At 39.6% G+C, this 22,452-nt stretch overlaps 1 protein-coding gene and 1 pseudogene across 9 annotated transcripts; one reads left to right on the top strand and one right to left on the bottom strand.

Annotated features, from left to right (window-relative positions):
- Positions 1-560: 560 nt before the first annotated feature.
- On the bottom strand, positions 561-4,950 carry LOC103448892 (UDP-rhamnose/UDP-galactose transporter 6). Of its 9 annotated transcripts, none has more exons than XM_070822990.1 (7): positions 4,629-4,747; positions 4,135-4,236; positions 3,585-3,831; positions 2,430-2,614; positions 2,141-2,341; positions 1,884-2,045; positions 561-1,123 (listed from the first exon to the last, which is right to left on the bottom strand). In XM_070822990.1, the coding sequence occupies exons 3-7, from the start codon at positions 3,709-3,711 to the stop codon at positions 794-796; spliced, it is 1,005 nt and encodes a 334-aa protein (XP_070679091.1). In that variant the 5' UTR covers positions 3,712-3,831; positions 4,135-4,236; positions 4,629-4,747; the 3' UTR covers positions 561-793. The 9 variants fall into 9 exon arrangements, with proteins under 9 accessions (XP_070679091.1, XP_070679094.1, XP_008386370.2 ...); XM_070822993.1 differs by having other exon boundaries at positions 3,585-3,810; positions 4,629-4,738; XM_008388148.4 differs by lacking the exon at positions 4,629-4,747 and adding an exon at positions 4,375-4,563.
- A 1,405-nt stretch (positions 4,951-6,355) lies between these two features.
- On the top strand, positions 6,356-7,176 carry LOC114825201 (cytochrome b-c1 complex subunit Rieske-4, mitochondrial-like; annotated as a pseudogene).
- The last annotated feature ends 15,276 nt before the right edge of the window (positions 7,177-22,452 follow it).

The following is a 22,452-nucleotide window of genomic DNA, read 5'->3' as shown; positions in this document are numbered from 1 at the left end:
ATCTTGTGTTTAAACTGTTATCCAAGTCTTCATCTTAGAGCTTTTAACACGGAACCTCGGGTGCAAAGGCGAATGTTTTAACTTGAGTCTGAAAAAGCCTTTCGCTCGACACAACCATTTTCGTTGAGGGGTGTAGGGTAGGGGCAACTAAATTGAGGCAAAATACCATGTAAGTGCGTATTTCAATGTTAGTGTCCCTGAGATCATTGAAAAGAGCTTACTGGAAGTTGCTTTCCAATGGCCGTTAAGCTGCGACAGGGATTGCGGTGTGGAAGGTCGATGCTCATTTACTAGTTTAGGGTGTCTTAACAGCAGTTTTCAAAAGCAGCTGACAGGCTTGCTTTGCTGCTACGAGAAGCAGCCGGTGCTCAGCCCTTGACTATAGGCTACTTCCGGTAAGCTCTTAAGCATGTCCGCGAGGTCTCAACTCAAGGGAACCGCTGATAATCCGAAAAGTTACAGTTACAGTATCTTATACACGCTTACTGACATGGTTAAGAATGAACAATAATCCGATAAGCACTCAGGGTACCTTATGATTCAAAAGAAAGCTGAAAATATAGAGCCAGAAAAATAATTACTATGATTATGATGATGTAAACAAAAAAAATTGAAGTTTGGCAGAGTTTTCCCCCATCTTGATGTATCCATTCCATTCCCCCAATGGGGCTGAATAGGAGGGCAAGAAATAGAAATTACGAGGATAAATAATCAGAAGAAGTTTTGGTTTCTAGCCTCAAATCATTTAAGAATTTCCTGAAATCTTCCATTTCTACTTTTAAACAGAATGAATTTAAACTTTTCCATCATGTTCAGTAGATTCAGGAAAACCACCGTGTTTTTGTTGCCTGCTCGTAGGGAGAGAGTGGCTCCAACGCTCCTTTCCACCGGGCTTAGACGAGGCATTTCCATACCAAATCATCCCAACCACAGCTATGATCATTCCCAAAACAACATGCAGATTCAGACCCTCCTTCCCAAAGAAAAAGAACCCCATGATCAAAACAAGAATTGTCTTCATATGGCCCAGTACTTGGAAGGACACAGCGGTAAATCTTCCAATGCAGATGAACTGGCTGAGATTGGTGCCTACTGCGATTGTGCATGAGAGAATTATAAACATCTGCGGACACAATGATTCAGAAAAAACTGTGAACGACCTTTCTGTAAAATCGAAACATCTTAAAACTCAAAGACAAATGAATAAGTTAATCACTTTGAAATTGTACAGATTAAAGTAAGCAAAGCTCTATATTAACAATATCATATGCTAAAAGTTTTTCAAGCTTATGTTACTAATTCAAATATTCCCATCATGACTGAGGTGCAGAAGAAAACATGGAAATGCTACCAATGCCTGTGTAGCTCGATGCTGGATTTCAGCTGTAAAATGCATATTAATGCACTATCAATTATCAAATAATAAAAATCATTAACAAAAGAAGAGTTGAATCATTAGCATGGCGATGACAACCTCTCCTGTTCATACTGGTGCATATGATGTTCTTCTATAAGTAGGAATTAAGTTACAGGTGTTAACCAAAAACAAAAGAAATAATATTAGCGGTGTTTATACTGGTTAATCACAACATTAACATTGTAAGTGCATATGATGTTCTTCTATAAGTAGGAATTAAGTTACAGGTGTTAACCAAAAACAAAAGAAATAATATTAGCGGTGTTTATACTGGTTAATCACAACATTAACATTATTACAATGTAGATTTGTAATGATGCTTGTAATGCTAAGGTTAGCCGACCCCACTTAGTGGGAAAAGGTTTTGTTGTCGTTGTTGCTTGTAATGCTAAGGTTGAGTCTGGGTACAGTCAGCTTAAGATGATTATGGTAATCACAAAACAATAATAAATTGGATTACACTTACCAGAGATCCAAAGTTATAGTCATAGGCATCAACCCTCTTGTTTGTCAGCCAATAGTCAAGGAAGGGGCCAAGTAACAGAAGAGATCCAGCCTGGGCCGGAGCAGTATGTCCCAACAGACTGAAAGAACCGAGTGAATATTTCCGTTGAAGAAAGTGCACATACTGCAATTAAAAATTCATATAACTTTTAGATAAGCAAATATGAAAATTTAAGAGCTTGAAAAATTGCAGCTTGTGCCGAGGAATGGAGAACTTACATACTGTTGGAGCGAAGTGCTCCATACAGCTATGAAGGCAGCAATGAAGCCTTTGGCATTGACACTCACATCAGTGACGGTGCAAACACCAACTCCCAAGAGAACAATTCCTATGCTCAACTTTGTATCTCTTGAGTAACGGATCTTGTCGAGAACAACTTCCAGTAAACATGACACGGGGATCATACTCAGCTTTGCTATCTGTCAATTATATTAGAGAAATGTAACTCCCAAATATATTGCATTATTTAGTAGCTAAACCCAAAGTGCATCAAAACCCTAGCTATACCTGATAAAATCCCACTGAGTTCCACATTAGACTCACGTTCATTCCAACAATAGAGAAGTTAGCAAAGACCATAAATTTTAGAAGCTCAGAGACAGGTAGATGCGAGGGTTGAATGTATCCCAGCCACCTTAGAACAAGCGTCATCAAAGTTGTTGTAGCAAAATGCAAACCAGTTAATGTTGTAGCTGCAAATTGTTTCAATTTAGATTCATATAAATACAAGTTATAAATAGCATGCTTATGGCTATACAAGTTTTCTAGATTCATATCTCCTATAAACAAGTAAACAGAAAAACAACCAATTGATAAAGAAAGTTTAAGGTTATAGAAGATTTCTAAATGCGTATCAATGAAATAAAAAATGAATATATTAATGAATTCAAGGGTCAAAAATGCAAAAATGCCATTACTCCCTACTTTTCCCCACAACCATTACTGTCTCAAGGTTAGCTGAAAATTAAATCTAGCTACAACTTTTCTCCAGGTAAAATATTGGATATTGTGAGTGATACTTAGTATTCACTACACCTTATGTCATAACAGAACTGATCGGCTACTAACAAAAGACAATCAAATAGTAGGGTCATTATCTGCCTTGCACATGATATTTCCTATGCTCCCCTTGCCCTTTCTAGTCCTACCACTCAACCCGTAACGCTCCCCAATATTCTATCTACTTCCAACGCTCTGTTATCATGAGTGTTAACTGTTGACTTACAACTTCGGTCTCAAGAGATTAACTCATAATTAGTATGAAATCTTAAACAAAAAAAATATGAAAGCATTTATGACATGACACTCAGAAAACATACATCACAAGACTTTTGTACATGCAGTCAAATTTCCTGGAAATCTTGATGCACAAAATTACTTTGTAATCTGGCCACTTATTTGTGCAACAAGAAAAGCCATGGTAACATGTTTGTCACTTGGCTCTATAACCATCATAGTTTGAAGTCCAATAGGGAACAATGCCGGGTTCATTTTCTTACTAATTTTAATAAAGTTTGCAGAAGAAATGCAACAAAGGTTTTACTTTAACCTAAGCTATAGTTTTCAAACGATATAGCTGTCCAAAACCTGAACTCATATCAGAAACAACCCAAACCCGACTCAAATCAAATCAATCATTAAAAAGCAAGAAGAATAATTTACCAAAACTGAAGCCATATGTAGCCATCAGAGCTTTATTGACAATTATAATCCCAACAGAAGTTACAACATTGAACATCCATGCAGCTACATCTCCTGCCTTCTTATCAGCTTTGCTAGTGGGAGCCATTTGTTTATATACTCCGTTCAACCAGCCACTGTAGAGTCTTTACCCCTCAGCCTCCAAAAAGGCATCCATCTACATCCATATGAAGCCAGACGGTTTCACCTGCTTTAGGAACAAAATACTCTAAAAAGAAAAAACTGAAACAAATAAGAAAACTGAAATTCTGCAATAAATTAAAACTGTTTAATTTCAAGTATGATTCAACACATTGATGCCAAAAATAATAAATACTCATTTCCATTATACATATGTTTATAATATAAAACAACTCAACTTAAAAATCACAATCATGCTTGTATAAAAGCTCCAAACAAACTGATATAATAACATTGTCTGCCTTACAAAAAGACTAAACATCCGATCACAAAGATAAGGAGTCTGTAATTCAATCACATATCGCTTGCCTCTCCTCGAGTTCAAACTTACTGAGCAGTTAAGTCATTCAATGGAAACACAGAGATGGGTCCTGCTGCTTTTCGTGCCAGGATTCGAAAATACAATCAAATCATCTAGTGCATTCCCATTTCTCTATTCAGTGAGATAGAAACTGAAAACCATCAGGACTCACAATTCACTGAACTATGGAACTACCAAAACAGCAATGTATCAATTCTTTTGGGTAAAGCCCATTTTTTCAAAAACATAAATATACAAAAAAGTAGTCACCTTGATTCAAATCCACAACAAAATTGCAAATCAACTACATACAGACCCACAGACATTCCAGATCAACCACACAAAAAGCAATCAAATTCCAAGATAGATCTAATCTAACCCACAATCAGATCCCAGAATACCCAAGAAAAAAAAAAGGAGCCCAATTCAGCGGATCTGGTCGCAAGAGCCATCGATCACAGAGATGCAGTAGCAGAAAAAAGCAATGGAAAAGTAAGCGAGCGGTTCAGAAACAAGAAACGTACCGTGTGGAATTGCAATGGGATTGGTTTCTTTCTGTTTTAGTAAACCCAATGGAGCCCCTCAGATTTGGAGAGAGAGAGATAGTCTGTTAGGCAATGAAGAGCTCGTGGAGGCAATGTTGCCGCCAGCTAACCGGAACACGAATTTACGTTTATGCTTTTGCTTTTGCATTTGCAATTACTAATTCTGTGTTTATACACCAAATTTTATACATCAATTTCATTTTTTTGGCACTTTAAAAAGTACTCTTCACTTTTATGTGAGAAGTGTTAGGTTTAATTCTCACTAAATGTGAATTTGAACACATTATTGTTAGTTCATTGTGAGACTAAACTCATTTTCTTCCCTTAGTGTAGATGTTATCGTTTGTTAAGGAAAAAAATAATATATATATATATATATATATATATATTGTTGTAAGCTTTTCTAGTTTAAGTGTGATTGTGTAAATCCTAGATTATATTTTATTCTAGTTATCCTTCCCTATTACAACTTGTATTCCTTGGGATGAAGGAATTTCTTCTCTCATTTTACTACTATAAATAAAGGCACTATGTAGGAGGGATAACACACACATTCCCCTACAATGATACACACATCTCTCTCACTCTCTCTTCTCCTTGCCGCTGGCCCCTCACCTTTGTCAGATAAAATAGGCTACAACATATTATCAGCACGCTCCAACCGTTGCGCTTAGGAATCAGACGTTGAAGTTTTTTTTTGCATCAAACCAGTTCATCCATATCATCACGCAATCAGGTTCTTTCAAAACAACTGTTTTTATCTCGATATTTTTGCAACCCTGATAACATGAACATTCACCATAATGTATGACCTAACTTTACGTTTTTCGAATTTTAGATTCTACATAAATTGTGTATGCATTATATTCATAATTGTTGAATTATGTGTGTTTATACCATACTTAGGACCTCCGTATTTAGACCTCGTATAAATACTTGGGGGACTAAAATGTAATTATGTAATAAAAGAAGAGGCAAATATGTAATAAGTAAGGAGCCCTTATTCTATAAAATGAATCCTCACTCTCTTCATTGGGAGAGGGCAATTCTTAGGCCTGAGATCTCCAAACTCCCTCACATTCAGAGAGCCTGATTCTCACATTACAGAGGCTCTCTCCCTCATAATCTTCTTAGAGAAATACAATAATCAGTGTGGACGTAGCCCAAATATTGGGGTGAACCACGATACATCTTTTGTTATTTACTTTCTTGCAGATTCACAGTTGGATTTATGTTGTTCCAAGACCCCTCCGGTTTTGTGCATCAACATTTGGCGCCGTCTGTGGGAATCGACATGAAAAGCTATGTCGGTTCTCTTTCATTTTTTCATCTCACCACCGTGAATCTGCACAACCTAAAAACCTAAAAATCATGGGCTGCGTTTACTAATCCAAATCAAATGCACAGGGTGAATCCCCATTGTCCGATTCTCTACCAGATCCATCCTTATCCCGAAACATTTCATTCAGTCGCTTCAACGCCCAGGCCGCTGAGTTCGTCCCCAACCGCACCCCACTGCACCAGCATCTGCACTGGCAGCGCCTCCTGCGGCTGTAGGTAAAAGCCTCGGCTCCTCATCCTTGCGGGGCACTGTGATGTCGTGTTTGCTGGTGTTGAAGGAGGAAAAGAGCATTTGATTTGTTGATGGCTTCGAGACTGGAGAAGTTGAGGCCATTGCTACCTAGCGATTACAGAAGAAGAGGAAAATGCTGAGAGTCGCGGGAAGAAGGTTGTCATCTTTTGCTGCGGTGTGGCGGTCGTCGTTGTATACCACCCCCGCTTTCGTCTCCGGAGGATCTCATCCGCTTTTCATTACCAACAACAGTGACGACGACTATTCCTCCGATTTCGCTTCCAAATCCCCCGCTCACTTTTTCCTGAATTCCAAAATTCCATCTCTCGTCAGAGGATTTTCCTCTGAAGCCCTCGCTCCCGGAAATGATATTGGTATTTTCTCAGACATCCCACCTACTGTGGCAGCTGTGAAGAATCCTTCTTAAAAAATTATGTATGATGAGTATAACCATGAAAGGTATCCACCCGGTGACCCCAGCAAGCGTGCATTTGCTTATTTCGTCTTGACATGAGGTAGATTCATGTATGCCTCCTTGATCCGACTTCTCATCTTCACGTTTGTACTAAGCATGTCTGCTAGTAAAGATGTTCTTGCCCTTGCTTTCCTTGAGGTTGACCTGTCCAGCATTGAGCCTGATACTACTGTTACTGTGAAATGGAGAGGGAAACCTGTTTTCATTAAGCGTAGAACTGAAGATGACATCAAGTTGGCTAATAGTGTAGACGTTCAGTCCATTCGTGATCCCCAACAGGATGCAGATAGGGTTACAAATCCATAATGGCTTATAGTTGTCGGAGTCTGCACTCACTTAGGGTACATCCTCTTGTCGAATGCTGGTGATTTGGTGGTTGGTTCTGCCCATGCCATGGTTCGCACTACGACATTTCTGGCAGGATCCGCAAGGGGCATGCACCATTCAATCTAGAGTTTTTGTTCACCGTGTGGACTTGATTGATCAGACAATTTTAGGCCATCAATTTATTCTGAAAGAATTTGGTTAGGTTTCTTGAATCGGCTGGCAGATTGACCTTTTTGGTCACTCGGCTGTTCAAGCTTACCTGCTTGATGCTGAGTTAGGATTCTGTTCTGTGCATCAACTTTTGGGTCGGAGATAATTGCAGAAAGCAAAAAGATAAAAAGCAGAAAGCATGGCTACCCACTAATGCACAGCAGCCCAAGCTCCAAGTTGATTAAGGGAATCAACTTAGCACGATGACAGCGCAAAAGATGCCCATCAACTTTCATCATGCATGTTCCCACTCTTCACAGATGACACCATGATGTTAAAGAAAAAGAAAAAGGAGGAGGAAAAGAATAGAAAAAGAAAAAGACATAATTGTGGTGAGGATGGCATGCAAAAGAGGGAATTATAGGCGTGACCCATTGAACAGAGGATCAGATTTATTTTTGAATGATGTAATTTATTTTTCTTATCTTTCGGAGACATCTATGTAACCCCATCAGAGGGTAATAAAAAAAACGGCAAAACCCAAAATAAATGGGCTGGAATGTTGTGTGGAGGGCGAAGGCCCATAAGCCCAAAATAACACCAACCAGGTGACCAAAAGTACGCCCAGTATTACAAAAAAAATTATTTGGCACCCCGCCGCTATTATCACCAATTAGGTGATCAAAAGTACGCCCAGTACTCTAAAAATTTATTCGGCACCCTGCCGCTATTATCACCAACCAGGTGATCAAAAGTACGCCCAGTACTCCACAATTATTCGGCACCCTGCCGCTATTATCACCAACTAGGTGATCAAAAGTACGTCCAGTACTCCAAAATTATACATGAGCATCACTCATGTCAATCATATATAAACATTCATAAGCATCACTCATGTCAAATCATACATAAACATTCATGAGCATCATTCATGTCAACATTCATGAGCATCACTCATGTCAATTAACATAAACATTCATGAGCATCACTTATGTCAATCAGCTTCAAAAGCTTCATTTACAAAGCTCTAGCTTCAAAAACTTCATTTACAAAAGCTCTAGCTTCAAAAGCTTCATTTACAGAGCTCTAGCTTCAAAAGCTTCATTTACAAAAGCTCCAGCTTCGAAAGCTTCATTTACAGAGCTCTAGCTTCAAAGCTTCACTTGCAAAGCTTCACCTACAAAGCTTCAGTGCAGGGTATACAAATACCACATCCGAACAACCGCCACTTCGGCCCATACATGGATTCATTTTGAAGTCTCCAGCCAACAGACTCTATTGACTAAAGACTTGGGGGACTATACTATGTACCATATATTGGGCCTCATAAAAAAATACTTGGGGGACTTAGCCCATTATTTATGTATTAAGGAGTGAACCCTTATTCTATAAAATGGACTCTTTCACTTTCATTAGAGAGCACCCATTATTCATGTACTGAGTAATGAGCCCTTATTTTATAAAAGGGACTCCCTCACCTTCATTAGAGAGCATTGCCGCCAGCTGAGCAACCGCCTCGCCGCGAGCATCACTCTTAGCCCATCACTTATGTATTGAGGAGCAAGCCCTTATTCTATAAAAGGGACTCCCTCACCTTCAAACGCCACAAGCCGAGCCAACCAAGGCAATATAAGCCACAAGCAGAGTGGCCTCGCAACATGTGCTACTTCTAGTTGAGCATCACTTCAGATTGATCACCGCCTCATATCGAGCATCAGTTCAAGACAACATCTAATTATTTCGACCCACACATGGACTGAATTTCAAGTCTCTAGCCAAAAGACTCTCTTGACTGAAGACTTGGGGGATTACTATTTATACCATACTTAGGGCCTCCGTATTTAGACCTCGTATAAATACTCGAGGGACTAAAATGTAATTATTTAATAAAGGAATGGGCAAATATGTAATAAGTGAGGAGCCCTTATTCTATAAAAGGACTCTTCACTCTCTTCATTGGGAGAGGCAAATTCTTAGGCCTGAGATCCCCAAACTCCTTCACATTCAGAGAGCCTGATTCTCACATTACAGAGGCTCTCTCCCTCACAATACAATAATCAGTGTAGACGTAGCCCAAACATTGGGGTGAACCACGATACATCTTGTGTTATTTACTTTCTTGCAGATTCACGGTCGGATTTATGTTGTTCCAAGACCCCTCCGGCTTTGTACATCAACAATGTGAATTTGATATTTGTCATGAATTGCATCAAATATATGTACATGCATTAAAATATTGAATTGCATATGCATCAAATTGAATTATATATGAATTGAATTGAAAAAAAAAAAAATCAAAATCGCCACTTGGGTTCTTCGAACTCGTGACCCCGAGCAAGCATATGGAGCATCAAAGCTCATTTGAAACCCGACGCCCATAGCGTCCAAACCCAGAAAATCCACATCGCCTGAAGCGAGACCACGACTTTGCCGTGCAATTTTCTGACCAAATCTAACATGGTATTGTAATTTTGATTCGATAGCATTGAAACTCCTGAAGAAATTTCATCGAATTTGGGTGAAATTCCAATTTGAATTTCTTAGGTTTTTTTCCCCGATGTTGAGGTACTCTCTCCATTCCCCAGAACTTGCTCGACGTCGAACCTATGACCTTGCACTGAGAAAATTTTCCCAAAACATGGCCGCTTGTAGCGACGACATTGACCTTCGTCCTCAGTGATTGCACCCAGCTCCTGTTGGGGTGTTATTTATTTATTTATGGTTGAAACCCTAAGCCTCAAATCTTTGGGCTGACATTCTCGACCCACATAATTTTTTTTTTAAGAACAGGGTTCGCATGATGCGGCCTAATCCTTGGCTCGACCCAACACCGGCTCAAGGGGCCATGGTGTCCCGGTGTTTTGTGCTGCACCAAATCCCAACTCCGTTGGCGCATCTGTGTTCCCCCATATCGCATCACACATGATTCGACCCTCGTTTGGGGCCACCCTTTTGGGCCCAGCTCCTTTTATGCAGCCGGTCTACAATATTGGGCCTACAACCTACTATTAATATTAGGGCTTGATTAGCCCGTGAAAAAAAAAACAACACAAAATTCTAGGGCCCGCCTGCAGCGGGCCGTGTGGATTTTTTTGGGGGCTTGCCTGTTGCGGCCCGTTTAGTCCCTCTCATTCCCATAGGCTTGAAGCCTGCACTCGAGAAACCCTAACCTAATTTTTGGGCCTAGGCCACATGGACCAAAATTTGCTCAGCCCACCTGTGGGCTTTGGCCTATATTTTTGGGCCTTGAGCTTCGATTGTTTAATATTTTAAAACAATTTGGGTTTTATATTTTTTTCACCCACACTTTAAATTTGGCCCAAGTCCAAATAATTAATTCAATTACAATCGTAGACCTAAAGTTCTATTTGCATATTTTTGTGTATATATTAGTTGAATATCAGAGTGTGCAACTAATAAATGAACAAAGTAACTATAAACCAATATGATTTTATTAACTTAAAGAAAGATTGTCATGAGAGCTTTGTTAAAATTGAATAATGGGGCCGAATTCCACCTAGTGGCCGAACACCCCCTCCTTTGTTTTTTTTTTGGTTGATTTTTGAACAATTTTCCTTTATGTTTGGATTATTTGTTGGTGATTTGTTTTTGGATATTAAGTTGTCATTAATTACCATCCTTGAATAAATGAAATTATTTTGAATTGATATTTGTTTTAGAAATTTTATGCATGTGACCGATTCAAATTAATTTTTCATTCTATGTATGACTAGTGGAGAAGTTAGTTGTCTGGCAAACAGTGTAACCACGCACACTGTTTTGCGTGAACGCATCTATTTCACTAACTTCATACATAAGAATGCACCTCTGACAACCCTTTCAGGCTATCCAACCTGATAGAAAGATACGGTAAGACACGTATAATGTTGTTCAATGGTACAATCTTGACCATTGCTGAGGCACTCTATTCTCCACCTTATGGAAGAACGTTGTTAATATTCAAGGACATTAGAGATAACAATTACCACGCTGAAACCCACGTGAAAAATAAAGTTGAATTTCTGTGCATAACTTCCTACGAATATGGTCAGAAGCGTATTCTAGAGAAGATGAAGCGTATCTCTAGTGGTTTGTATACTACGACCATACACCCCATAGAATACCACTATGTGGCCAACCCTACTACTAGGACTGCGCATGAAATTACATTTTGGCATGATCGTTTGGGACATCCTGGACGAATAGTGATGCGTCGAATCCTTAAATCATCACACGGGCAACCACTAACCCAAAGTTTAGGTTTGATCCAAGGAATCGCATGTCAAACATGTTCCATGGGAAAGCTTATTACTAAGCCTTCTTATGACAAGATTCATTCGAATCCTCCCATTTTTCTACAACGGATTCAGGGGCACATTTGTGGATCGATTCACCCTCCCTGCGCACCATTTAGATGCTTTATGGTTTTGGTTGACGCTTCCACACGTTGGCCATACGTGTGCTTGTTGTCCACAATGAACGCTGCATTCTCCAAACTGTTAGATCAGGTTATCAAGCTCAAGGCTCACCACCCTAATTATCTGATCAAATCTATTCGATTGGATAATGCTGGAGAATTCACATCTAAAACTTTTGACGACTATTGCATGTTGGTTGGGGTTGAAGTTGAACATTATGTACCCTATGTTCACACCCAAAATGGCCTAGCAGAGGCTTTCATTAAGTGCTTACAAATGATTGCTCGATCGTTGGTTATACGTACCAAGCTCCCGATCGCTACTTGGGGCTATGCAATATTACACACATCAAAGTTGGTCCACTTGAGGCCTGTTGTGACACAACCATTTACTGCCCTTCAATTGGTTATAGGATACGAACCCGACATATCGCATTTACGCGTTTTTGGTTGTTCGGTATATGTGCCGATCTCGCTGCCTTTACGTACAAAAATGGGGCCTCAGCAAAGGATGAGAATCTATGCCGAGTATGATTCTTCTTCGATTATTCGTTACTTAGAACCTTTGACAGACGATCTGTTTACTGCTCGTTTCGCGGATTGTCACTTCTATGAGATAGTTTTCCTATCTTTAGGAGGAGATAAGAACGTCAATGTTCCTGAAGAACGACGCGAATTATCGTGGATGACCCCCACTTTGTCTGATTTAGATCCCCGCACCGCTCAATCCGAAACTAAAATGTAGCACATATTAGATCTCCAGAGCATAGTTCAGAGCATGCCAGATGCTTTCACCAATATAGCACGTGTGACAATATCATATATTCCAGCTGCGAATACGCCTGTAAAGATGGATGTACCAAATGTAAAATGAACTTCCCTCCTGGAGGCCCGGGACGCCAATCTTGGTGATCCACGTACATTAGCAACTTGCCAATCATTTGCCCCTACACAAAAGTGTGGCAGACCCCTTGGTTCAAAGGATTTACACCATTGGAAGAGGAAATCCACAGCACAAGGTCCCGAAGAGTCTACCGTGAATCCGACTATCTCTTACTCATTTTATCCAACTTATGAGGAAATTCTAGATTATGGAAGCATTCTTGAAGAGACGAATCCTGTTCCCGAGAATTGTGAAATTTCATTATATTATGTTAGCTTAGATGATGTGTGGTGTATAAATGAGATGATTGTCGACGATGCATTAGCATTTGTAGTAGCTACTGAGATCATGTTGAGCGATGACATTGAACCGCGTTCTGTTGATGAATGTCATCGTAGAACTGATTGGTCAAACTAGAAACAAGTAATCCAAGTCAAACTCGATTCGCTTGTGAAACGTAAAGTGTTTGGACCTGTAGCTCCTACTCCTCCACATATGAAGCCCGTTGGCTACAAATAGGTTTTCATTTGGAAACATAATGAGAAAAACAAAATTTTGCGTTACAAAGCTCGTCTTGTTACACAAGGCTTCTCATAACGCTTTGGGATTGACTATGACAAAACTTATCACCCGTTAAGGATGTGATTACTTTTTGCAACCTTATCAGTTTGGTAGTTTCAGCAAAACTAAGTATGCAGCACCTCTATGGGGATCTTGATACAAAAATTTACATGAAAGTTTCCGAAAGACTTACATTGACTGGTTCAAATATTTCCAAACCCCAGAACATGCTCTTAATTCGACTGAGGCGTTCACTCTACGGTTTGAAACAATCCGGAAGAATGTGGTATGTTGATGCATAAAACCGGAGGGGTCTTGGACAATGTAAATCCGACCGTGAATCTGCAAGAAAGTAAATAACACAAGAAGTATCGTGGTTCACCCCAAGGTTTGGGCTACGTCTACACTGATTATTGTATTTCTCTAAGATGTTGAAGAGGGAGAGAGAGAGTTTCTCTGTGAGGATGAGAGCTCTGAGAGGGTGAGGGTATGGCCTAAGAATTGGCCACTCCTAATGAGGAGAGTGAGAAGTCATTTTATAGAATAAGGGCTCATCATTTATTACATATTTGCCCCTTCCTTTATTACATAATTACATTTGAGTCCCCCGAGTATTTATACGAGATCTAAATACAGAGGTCTTAAGTATGGTACAAACAGTAGTCCCCCAAGTCTTCAATCAAGAGAGTCTTTTAGCTGGAGACTTGAAATTCAGTCCATGTGTGGGCTGGAGTAACTAGATGTCGTTTAGAATTGATGCTCGATATAAGGCGGTGCCCAATCTGAAATGATGCTCAACTAGAAGTAGCACATGTTGCGAGGTTGCTCTGCTTGTGTTGCCTTGGTTGGCTGGGCTTGTGGCGTTGAAGGTGAGGGAGTCATTTTTATAGAATAAGGGCTCGCTCCTCATTACAAAAATGATGGGTTGGAGTTAGTGCTCATGGCGAGGCGGTTGCTCAGCTGGCGGCGATGCTCTCTAATGAAGGTGAGGGAGTCCCTTTTATAAAATAAGGGCTCGCTCCTCAATACATAAATGATGGGTTAGAGTTGGTGCTCTATAATGATGATGAGGGAGTCTTTTTTATAGAATAAGGGCTCGCTCCTAGTACATAAATAATGGGCTAAGTCCCCCAAGTATTTTTCATGAGGCCCAATATATGGTACATAATGTAGTCCCCCAAGTCTTTAGTCAATAGAGTATGTTGGTTGGAGACTTCAAATTGAATCCATGTATGGGCTGAAGTGGCAGTTGTTCGGAGGCGGTATTTGTATACCCTGCACTGAAGCTTTGTAAGTGAAACTTTGCAAGTGAAGTTTTGAAGCTAAAGCTCTGTAAATGAAACTTTCGAAGCTGGAGCTTTTGTAAATGAAGCTTTTGAAGTTAGAGCTCTGTAAATGAAGTTTTTGAAGTTAGAGCTCTGTAAATGAAGCTTTTGAAGCTGATTGACATGAGTGATGCTTATGGATGTTGACATGAGTGATGCTCATGAATGTTTATGTATGATTGATATGAGTGATGCTCATGAATGTTTATGTATGATTGACATGAGTGATGCTCATGTATAATTTTGGAGTACTGGGCATACTTTTGATCACCTGGTTGTTGATAATAGCGGCAGGGTGCCGAATAATTTTTAGAGTACTGAGCATACTTTTGATCACCTGGTTGGTGATAATAGTGGCAGGGTGCCGAATAATTTTTTAGAGTACTGGGCGTACTTTTGATCACCTGGTTGGTGATAAGGGCGGCAGGTTGCCAGATAATTTTCGCGCCATAGGGCCTGGCTCTTTTGGGCATATGGGCCTTGGCCCTCCATATAACATTCCAGCCCATTATTTTAGGCTTGATGTTTTTTTTTAACCCTCTGATGGGGTTTGTATAGATGTCTCCGAAAGATAAGAAAAATAAATCACATCATTCAAAAACAAGAAAAGTAAATCACATCATTTTGGTAGGGTGTTTATTCCTTTCTTTTGCTTTTCTCTTTTCCACCGCACCTTTCTTTTGTGTTTTCTCTGCAACTTTGAAGCTTGCCTCGCTTGAAACGATGAATAAGGGTGACAGCTTGCACCTCCCTCTTTTGCTTTTGTCGTTCTCTTTTCACTTTCTCAAAAAATAATTTCACATGGCATTATCCTTTTGCTTTCTCACATCCATGAAACCGCGAGCACAACTTTCTCCTTTTGCTTTCTTTAATTTTTCAATTAACCATTTTTCCCTCACACAGTCCATTTCCAGATCTTTACTTTCATCATTGGTTTTTTTTTATTGATGTTCCTCTACAGATTTTGAGCTTGAGATCCACCGAGCACATGGAGGGCCATCACACGGTTACCAAGCTGACCCACCTTGACCAGAGCCCACGTCAGTAGCAGCGTGCGGGTCGGCGAGCGAGAGTGAGAAAAGCAAATCTGATTGCTCTCATAGAATGTACCGATCCTTTAGATTTGAGGTTTCATCTGCATCTAAGATGGAGGAAGTCAAGCTAGCAACTTTGTAGCAATTGCACAACCCTGTTGATGCTTCACTGCTGTTGTTGCTTTTGGCAACAGCCATACCAGTATCCCGCTCACCCAGAACACTAATCACAATTTCGGCCCACAAATCTCAATTTTCAAGCTTTTTGTGCAGAATATTTCAAAATACTTTTCCAACAAATGAGAAACCTATTGAGCTGACAGTGGCAGAGGTTGGAGAGGGAGGTGAAGCTGCATGGTTGGCTGCTAAATGTGCATGTAAGCTTGTGTAAAAGTGGAAGGGCTGGAATTGTAGTCTAGCAGGGTTTGCAGCGACGGCGGCTATGACTGGTAATTGTTGTGGTGGTGGTGATTGTAGTATTGTTGGTATTGTTGGTATTGTTGTTGTTGGTCTTGTCGGACTTTTGATGCAGTGTCGGGGAATGGCTTCCAAATTCCTCCCTTACCCTCCTCAAAACCCTAGACTCCGTAGCCATAAGCTTATCTGGCTTGGCAACGCAGGCCCGCCCGATCAAGTGATCAAGCTACTCTTCGTCATCTTCCACTCGGCTGATGCCATCGACAAGCATTGCCCGCGCCTTGAGAGTCACAGCGTAGAGAAGACTTTGGCGTCGGAGAATCGTAGCCGGATAACGGCTCGGTAGGCCGAGAGCTCGACTTTGGAGCCGTCAAAAAAGAGATTCTCTTGGCGGTGTGTGGCGACGAGGAATGACGCTAGGAGGGTGGTGACTTGGCGGTGAACGGCAGTGTCGAAGAGCAAGCTGCAGTACATGACGCGCTCAAAAGGTGTCTGGATCATCATGACGTAGTGCACGAAGAAGAGAAACTGGTGCATACCCTTCACAAAGTTCAGGCCGAACATGCTAGTGAGCGTTAAAAGCTCCATGGGTGATATCCCCAAAAAGCTCCAGCTGACAGAGAACCCTTAGGATCAATGGGTTTCTTATTGTAAAGCTTTTTCAATGTTTTTTTTAAGAATTCAAAGCAGAGAAGAGAAGATAGAAGCATTGAGGTGGTGTGTGGTTGAGACTCACCCATTATTATTATTATTTTCTCTCCTGGTCCTGACAGAAATCAGAAAATGAAAGCTGATGTAGATTCACGACGAAGGTGAAAAATGAAAGAGAACCGACACAGCTTTTTGTGTTGTTTCCTACAGACGACGCCAAATGTTGATGCACAAAACTGGAAGGGTCTTGGAACAACGTAAATCCGACCGTGAATTTGCAAGAAAGTAAATAACACAAGATGTATCGTGGTTCACCCCAAGGTTTGGGCTACGTTCACACTGATTATTGTATTTGTCTGAGATGTTGAAAAGGGAAAGAGAGAGAGCTTCTCTGTGAGAATGAGAGCTCTGAGAGGGTGAGGGTATGGCCTAAGAATTGGCCTCTCCCAATGAGGAGAGTGAGGAGTCCTTTTATAGAATAAGAGCTCATCACTTATTACATATTTGCCCATTCCTTTATTACATAACTACATTTGAGTCCCCCGAGTATTTATATGAGATCTAAATACGGAGGTCCTAAGTATGGTACAAACATGGTATAACCGTCAGAGTGAGTATTTGACTAGTTAGAGATATGTGAACAACGAACTATGCCTTTGTGTGTTCATTAAGAAGTCACATTCTGGATTTACGATTGTTGCAGTATATGTCAATGACATGAACCTCATCGGAACTCTTGAAGAGCTCGCAAGAACTGCCATGCACCTGAAGTCGAAATTTGTGATGAAAGATCTAGGTAAGACTCAATAATGTCTCGATTTCGAGATAAACCATTGTTCAGATGGAATCTTAGTACATCAATCGAACTACACCCAAAAGGTGTTGCACCACTTTAATGAGGATAAAGCGAAGCCTTCGAGTACTCCTATGGTCGTTCGATTGCTAGATGCAAAACGAGATTCATTCCGTCCGAATAAGGATGATAAAGAGATTTTGGAGCCTGAAGTTCCTTATCTAAGTGCGATAGGCGCTTTATTGTACTTAGCTCAATGCACTAGACCCGACATCTCATTCGTTATTAATCTTTTGGCAAGATACAGTAATGTACCTATATGCAAACATTGGACTAGCGTGAAAGACATCTTTCGTTACCTTAAGGGTACTACGGATTTGGGCTTGTTTTATCCCTATGGATCCACGAGTGATGCCGCACTCCTTGATTCTCGAATCGATTCTCACCTTGTTGGTTATGCCGATGTAGGATACTTATCTGATCCACACAAGGCGTGTTCTCAAACAGGTTATGTCTTTACCGTTGGAGGCACCGCAATCTCTTGGAGGTCAACTAAACAGACCCTAGTTGCCACTTCATCTAACCATGCTGAAATTCTAGCCTTACATGGAGCAACTTGGGAATGCTTTTGGTTGAGAGCATCAATGTTCTAAAAATCGGCTTAGGCACTCGGCGGTGTAGTCCCAATTCGATTTGGGCTAAATCGTTCAGGTAAGACGGGAAGGATTTAGGCGGCTGCCTAGGCATCTCTAGGCGCTCAAGGCGGCCTAGACAATGCTAGGCGACAGTCTAGGTTGCGGTCGATGCCTTGTAAATGTCCCCTCTCATCTACACGATCCACCACCCACAACCCAAATCTTCAAACCTGCGCTCTTACACCCAACATCAATTGATGAACCCAAGTAGATTGAGAATATACAGGGATGAGCAATACACATAATTCGTCCGTTGGGTTTTACTGCAGAAAGAGAATGGGATATATTGAAGAGATCCGTCCATTTTGTTGAAAAGAAAAGAAAGAGAGAGAGAGAGAGTCGAAAGAAAAACTAAAAATGGGAGGAAAAGAAAGGCATAACTAAAGAGAGAGAAGGGGTCTCTCTGCAGAGAGAAAGAATAGGAGATTTGTTGATAATAAATGCAAGCCTAGAGCCACTAAACAAGTGATGGTTGATTGGGACTAGCATTGGAGAAACCGAGAAAGGTTGTAGAAAAGATGTCGGTTTAATTGAAAAAAAGGGATTTTCTTTCAAGTTGGGTTCATTTTGTGGCCCACTATTTTGTTCAAAGAAAAAAACAAACTAGGCCCAATATTCTTTGTATAAAATTAGAAAAAAAGTCCTAAAATTATACACATATACTCATATTTTATAATATATAGTGTAAATTTATGTAAACCTGCCTAGGCCGCCTAGGCACTAGGCGCTAGTCCACCGTCCGACTAGCGCCTAGCATTTTTTAGAACCTTGGAGAGCAGTAATGGGCCATATTCAAAGCTCCTGTAATCTTTATCTCACCGTTGATGTCTCGACGACGATCTTTGAAGACAACGCAGTATACATCGAACAACTCAAAAGGGGTTACACCAAAGGAGACAACACCAAGCACATTGTGTCAGATTTCTTTTTTTTCACATCAACAACAAGAGCATCATAAGATTGAAGTCACGCAAATCCGTTCACAAGACAATCTGACCGACCTTTTCACCAAATCACTACCGAAGACGACGTTTCAGAAGCTTGTTCATGTAATTGGTATGCGTAAACTTTCTGAGTTGTAACATTACTATTTCTCTTTGGAATTATGTCTAACTTATGGGGAGTATCCTGAAGAACACTTGCTTGATCTTAGTGTATTCTTTTTCCCTACGATTAGGAGCATTTTCCCACTGGTTTTTGCTACCTAACTAGGTTTTAACGAGGCACCCACCTTGGGTTGGTTATATCCCTGATGACGTCCTGTAGACGTTCTTTTGACCTTGCATTTCTCACACATTTATCCTTAGACTATGGATTTTGTCCCTCCTCGGGTTTTTGCCATAGCCTTAGGGTTTTTAGTGAGACTCATTTACTTATGCAAGTTCTTACCTTATTGAGAATAAGCGTTGTTCCTTAAAATCATCCCGATGAGTCGACTTCCTCAACTTTTGCATGATGCTAAATCTACCTTGAGTATTTACACACTCAAGGGGGAGTGTTGTAAACTTTCCTAGTTTAAGTGTGATTGTGTAAACCTTAGATTATGTTTGATTATAGTTATCATTTCCTATTACAACTTGTATTCCTTGGGGATAAAGGAATTTCTTCTATCCTTTTACTACTATAAATAAAGGCACTATGTAGGAGGGATAACACATAAATTCCTCTATAATTCTACAAACAAATCTCTCTCACTCTCTCTTCTCCTTGCCGTCGGCCCCCTCACATTTGTCAAATAAAATAGGCTACAACATATATATATATATATATATATATATATATATTTAAGAGCATCACACATGACTTATTTTTGGGTGTTTCTGCAAAAAAGAATTAAATCCTATTTTGGTAAGGCTTATCATTCCTATATAATTTAGTTTGTTTGATTCAAATTTCATTATTTTCCTTAAAGATGTAACACTTCTCTGTGTTAGTTGTTGCATAATTAAGTGAGTGAATGAGGTTGTGTAAAGCTTGACAAAAAAAAAAAAAAAAAAAGAGGTGTGTAAAGAGTTGGGAGAATAGGGTCGAGGTTATGTTGCAGGTTTTAAAGCTATATAAAATAGAATAGTCCAAAGGTATGGTAATATTTACATAAATAAGGAACAAAATAGGTATTAAAGGGTGGGGTTATTGTCTAAAGCATATCTTTAGAGTATTCTTCTTCTTGTTGAATGTAATGATCACACTTGTCGCACACGCACATGCCTTTATGAATAAGTCCAAGACTCCAACAATGTGTGCAACAAACCATAGGATTATGATGCATCATTAAATGATAAAAAAAATGTATCCATAAGACAAATATGGTGCCTTAGGTCTAAGGACAATTGCATTATTATAACCTTAAAGTTTCTTATTTGTCTTGTAAGTAAAAATTTCCATATAAGCACTGGCGAAGCCAAGAACAAGGTTATAGTATAGGGAGAGAGTTTTGGTTATTTAAGCTTTAAAATATTAATCTTTTGAGTTTTTTTTTTTGAATAAATAATATTATCTACACTAAGGGCAAAGGTGTCACAGCCCGTCCCGAAATAAATTATCAATGACGTGAGTTGACTATTTTACCCTTGTATGTGAGTGTTGTGGTGTGTATTATGCATGTTAGTGGTGGTCTAAACTTATATTTTTTCCTTAATTTTTGGACCAAATTAGAACTTAGTTTTTGTAGTTTTGGTTGGTGACCCACGTGGACCACTCACACACACACACAAACTCTTCCTCTCTCTTTCTCTCTTTCCCGTGCATTCTCTTTCTCCTTCCTCTCGGATTTTTTAGAAAATCCATACAAAACGTACGGACGAACTTAAAAACCAACCTTTCACGCGCAGATCGAGGGTTCAGAGGACATCATGGTGTTCCTAAGGTTCACACGAGTTGAATGATACCATTTTTAGGTAAGAACTTCTTCGAAAACTCGTGAAAACCCTAACCCGATTTATGTCACTATTCATGCAATCGTAAAATCGTGTGTTTTTGGGGATTTCAAGCTTATAGGTAGCTTAAGGAGGTCCTCACGAGGCTAGGAGTGGTTCATTGGAAGATTTTGGATGTCGAACTATCGAGAACGACGAGTTTTAAGAATTGCCGGAATATCGAGGCTTTTTCCGGTGGGTTTCCGATGGTTTCAGGGCTCGACTCAGGTATGGTTTTGTTTGTCTTGGTGAGATCTTCAAAATGGTCCAAGTTTCATGAAGTTTGGTGTTACGTCGAGAGAGATATAAGGTTTTGAAATAAAACCCAGAAACCGGTGAAGTCACCGACGTCCGGCGACTCGTCAGAGAAGATGAGGGCATATTCCGTCAATTTTGACGGAATATGCTAACGGCGTTAGATGACGCCGTTAATAATTAACGGTATATACTTGTTTCTGTCACCCTCACATGACGGCCAGCATGCCTCGATCTTGGTCAGGGTGTGTCAAAAGGGATGAGCTTAGTCTCATAATGGGCTAGTTCAAATTCACATTTTGCAAGAATCGAACATAAGACCTCTCACTTATAATTGAAGAGGAATTCCACTAGACGTATTCCACTTAGTAAATGAAAATTTTGAATCTTAAAGGTGTTTTTGAGGAAAATAAGAGCTAATAAATATTAAATAGACTCATCACCTTAACCAATATTATAATTTATTATTAACAAATTAAAACTCCTATAGTACAAATATCTTGCTTCAAGTTATTACTTTAGTAATAATTTTAGCTTAGCCCACCCACCGATTAATTTATGACTACGCAATTGCATATAAGAACTCTCATTTGGTCGTGTTTAATGAATTCACCTGACATATTTGTGTTGGTCTCCTTCACACCAACGACTCAAAGACCAATCATTCTATCAAGCAAGAAAATATAATAGGCATTGATCTTCGATGATTGTCAATGCCTAGCTAGTTGAAAATCAGAGGACACGATGAACAAACAAAACATAAAACTTTATTAATTTAAACGAAAGAGAAGACTAATCCTAATAAGTAAGGAAACAAAAACCTAATTCTAATGGGTTGGGTCTAAAACCCAAACAATAAAATTAAACAACTAATATTCCAACATAGCTAGTATTGTGATCACGATTATGAACGTTTAGAATATCTGTATGAGAGAGAAAAAAAACTTGAGATTCTAACTTCTTGGGACTAGATTTTTTCTATTATATATTTCTTGGACTTATTATTCGAGGACATTACAAACTGACTAGTTCTTTGTGTAATATCAACAATGAGAAAAGATATCCTTACAATTCAGCTAAACCTTAGGAAACCTCTTATAAATCATTGATTTAGAAGAAGAAACAAGAGTCTAGTGTGAGACTCTTTTTTTTCTTTTTCTTTTTTTTTTTTTCAAAAAAAAAAAAATCTAGTGTGAAAGTTAGTCCACCCTCTCTTTCTAAGTATAAATAATATCGTTTGTTCAAAGAAAATAAATAAGAGTCATCAGAAACAAAATAAGATTAGAGTAACTGTTGGGATATGGAAGCAATGTTCACGTGGGGCGAATTGCC

The sequence above is a fragment of the Malus domestica genome, chromosome 05, assembly GCF_042453785.1.
Source record: "Malus domestica chromosome 05, GDT2T_hap1".
Lineage (NCBI taxonomy): Eukaryota > Viridiplantae > Streptophyta > Magnoliopsida > Rosales > Rosaceae > Malus > Malus domestica.
The sequence above is the reverse complement of the archived record's forward strand: the minus strand, read 5'-3'. Positions and strand labels throughout refer to the sequence as shown.

Bases quoted from the DNA above. Each gene is read 5' to 3' on its own strand.
- LOC103448892 (XM_008388146.4), bottom strand. From the start codon at position 3,711: ATGGCTCCCACTAGCAAAGCTGATAAGAAGGCAGGAGATGTAGCTGCA. The intron at 2,615-3,584 runs GTAAATTATTCT...AACAATTTGCAG, and splicing joins TACATATGGCTTCAGTTTTG to CTACAACATTAACTGGTTTG. The intron at 1,124-1,883 runs GTAAGTGTAATC...TTGTGTCCGCAG, and splicing joins ACTATAACTTTGGATCTCTG to ATGTTTATAATTCTCTCATG.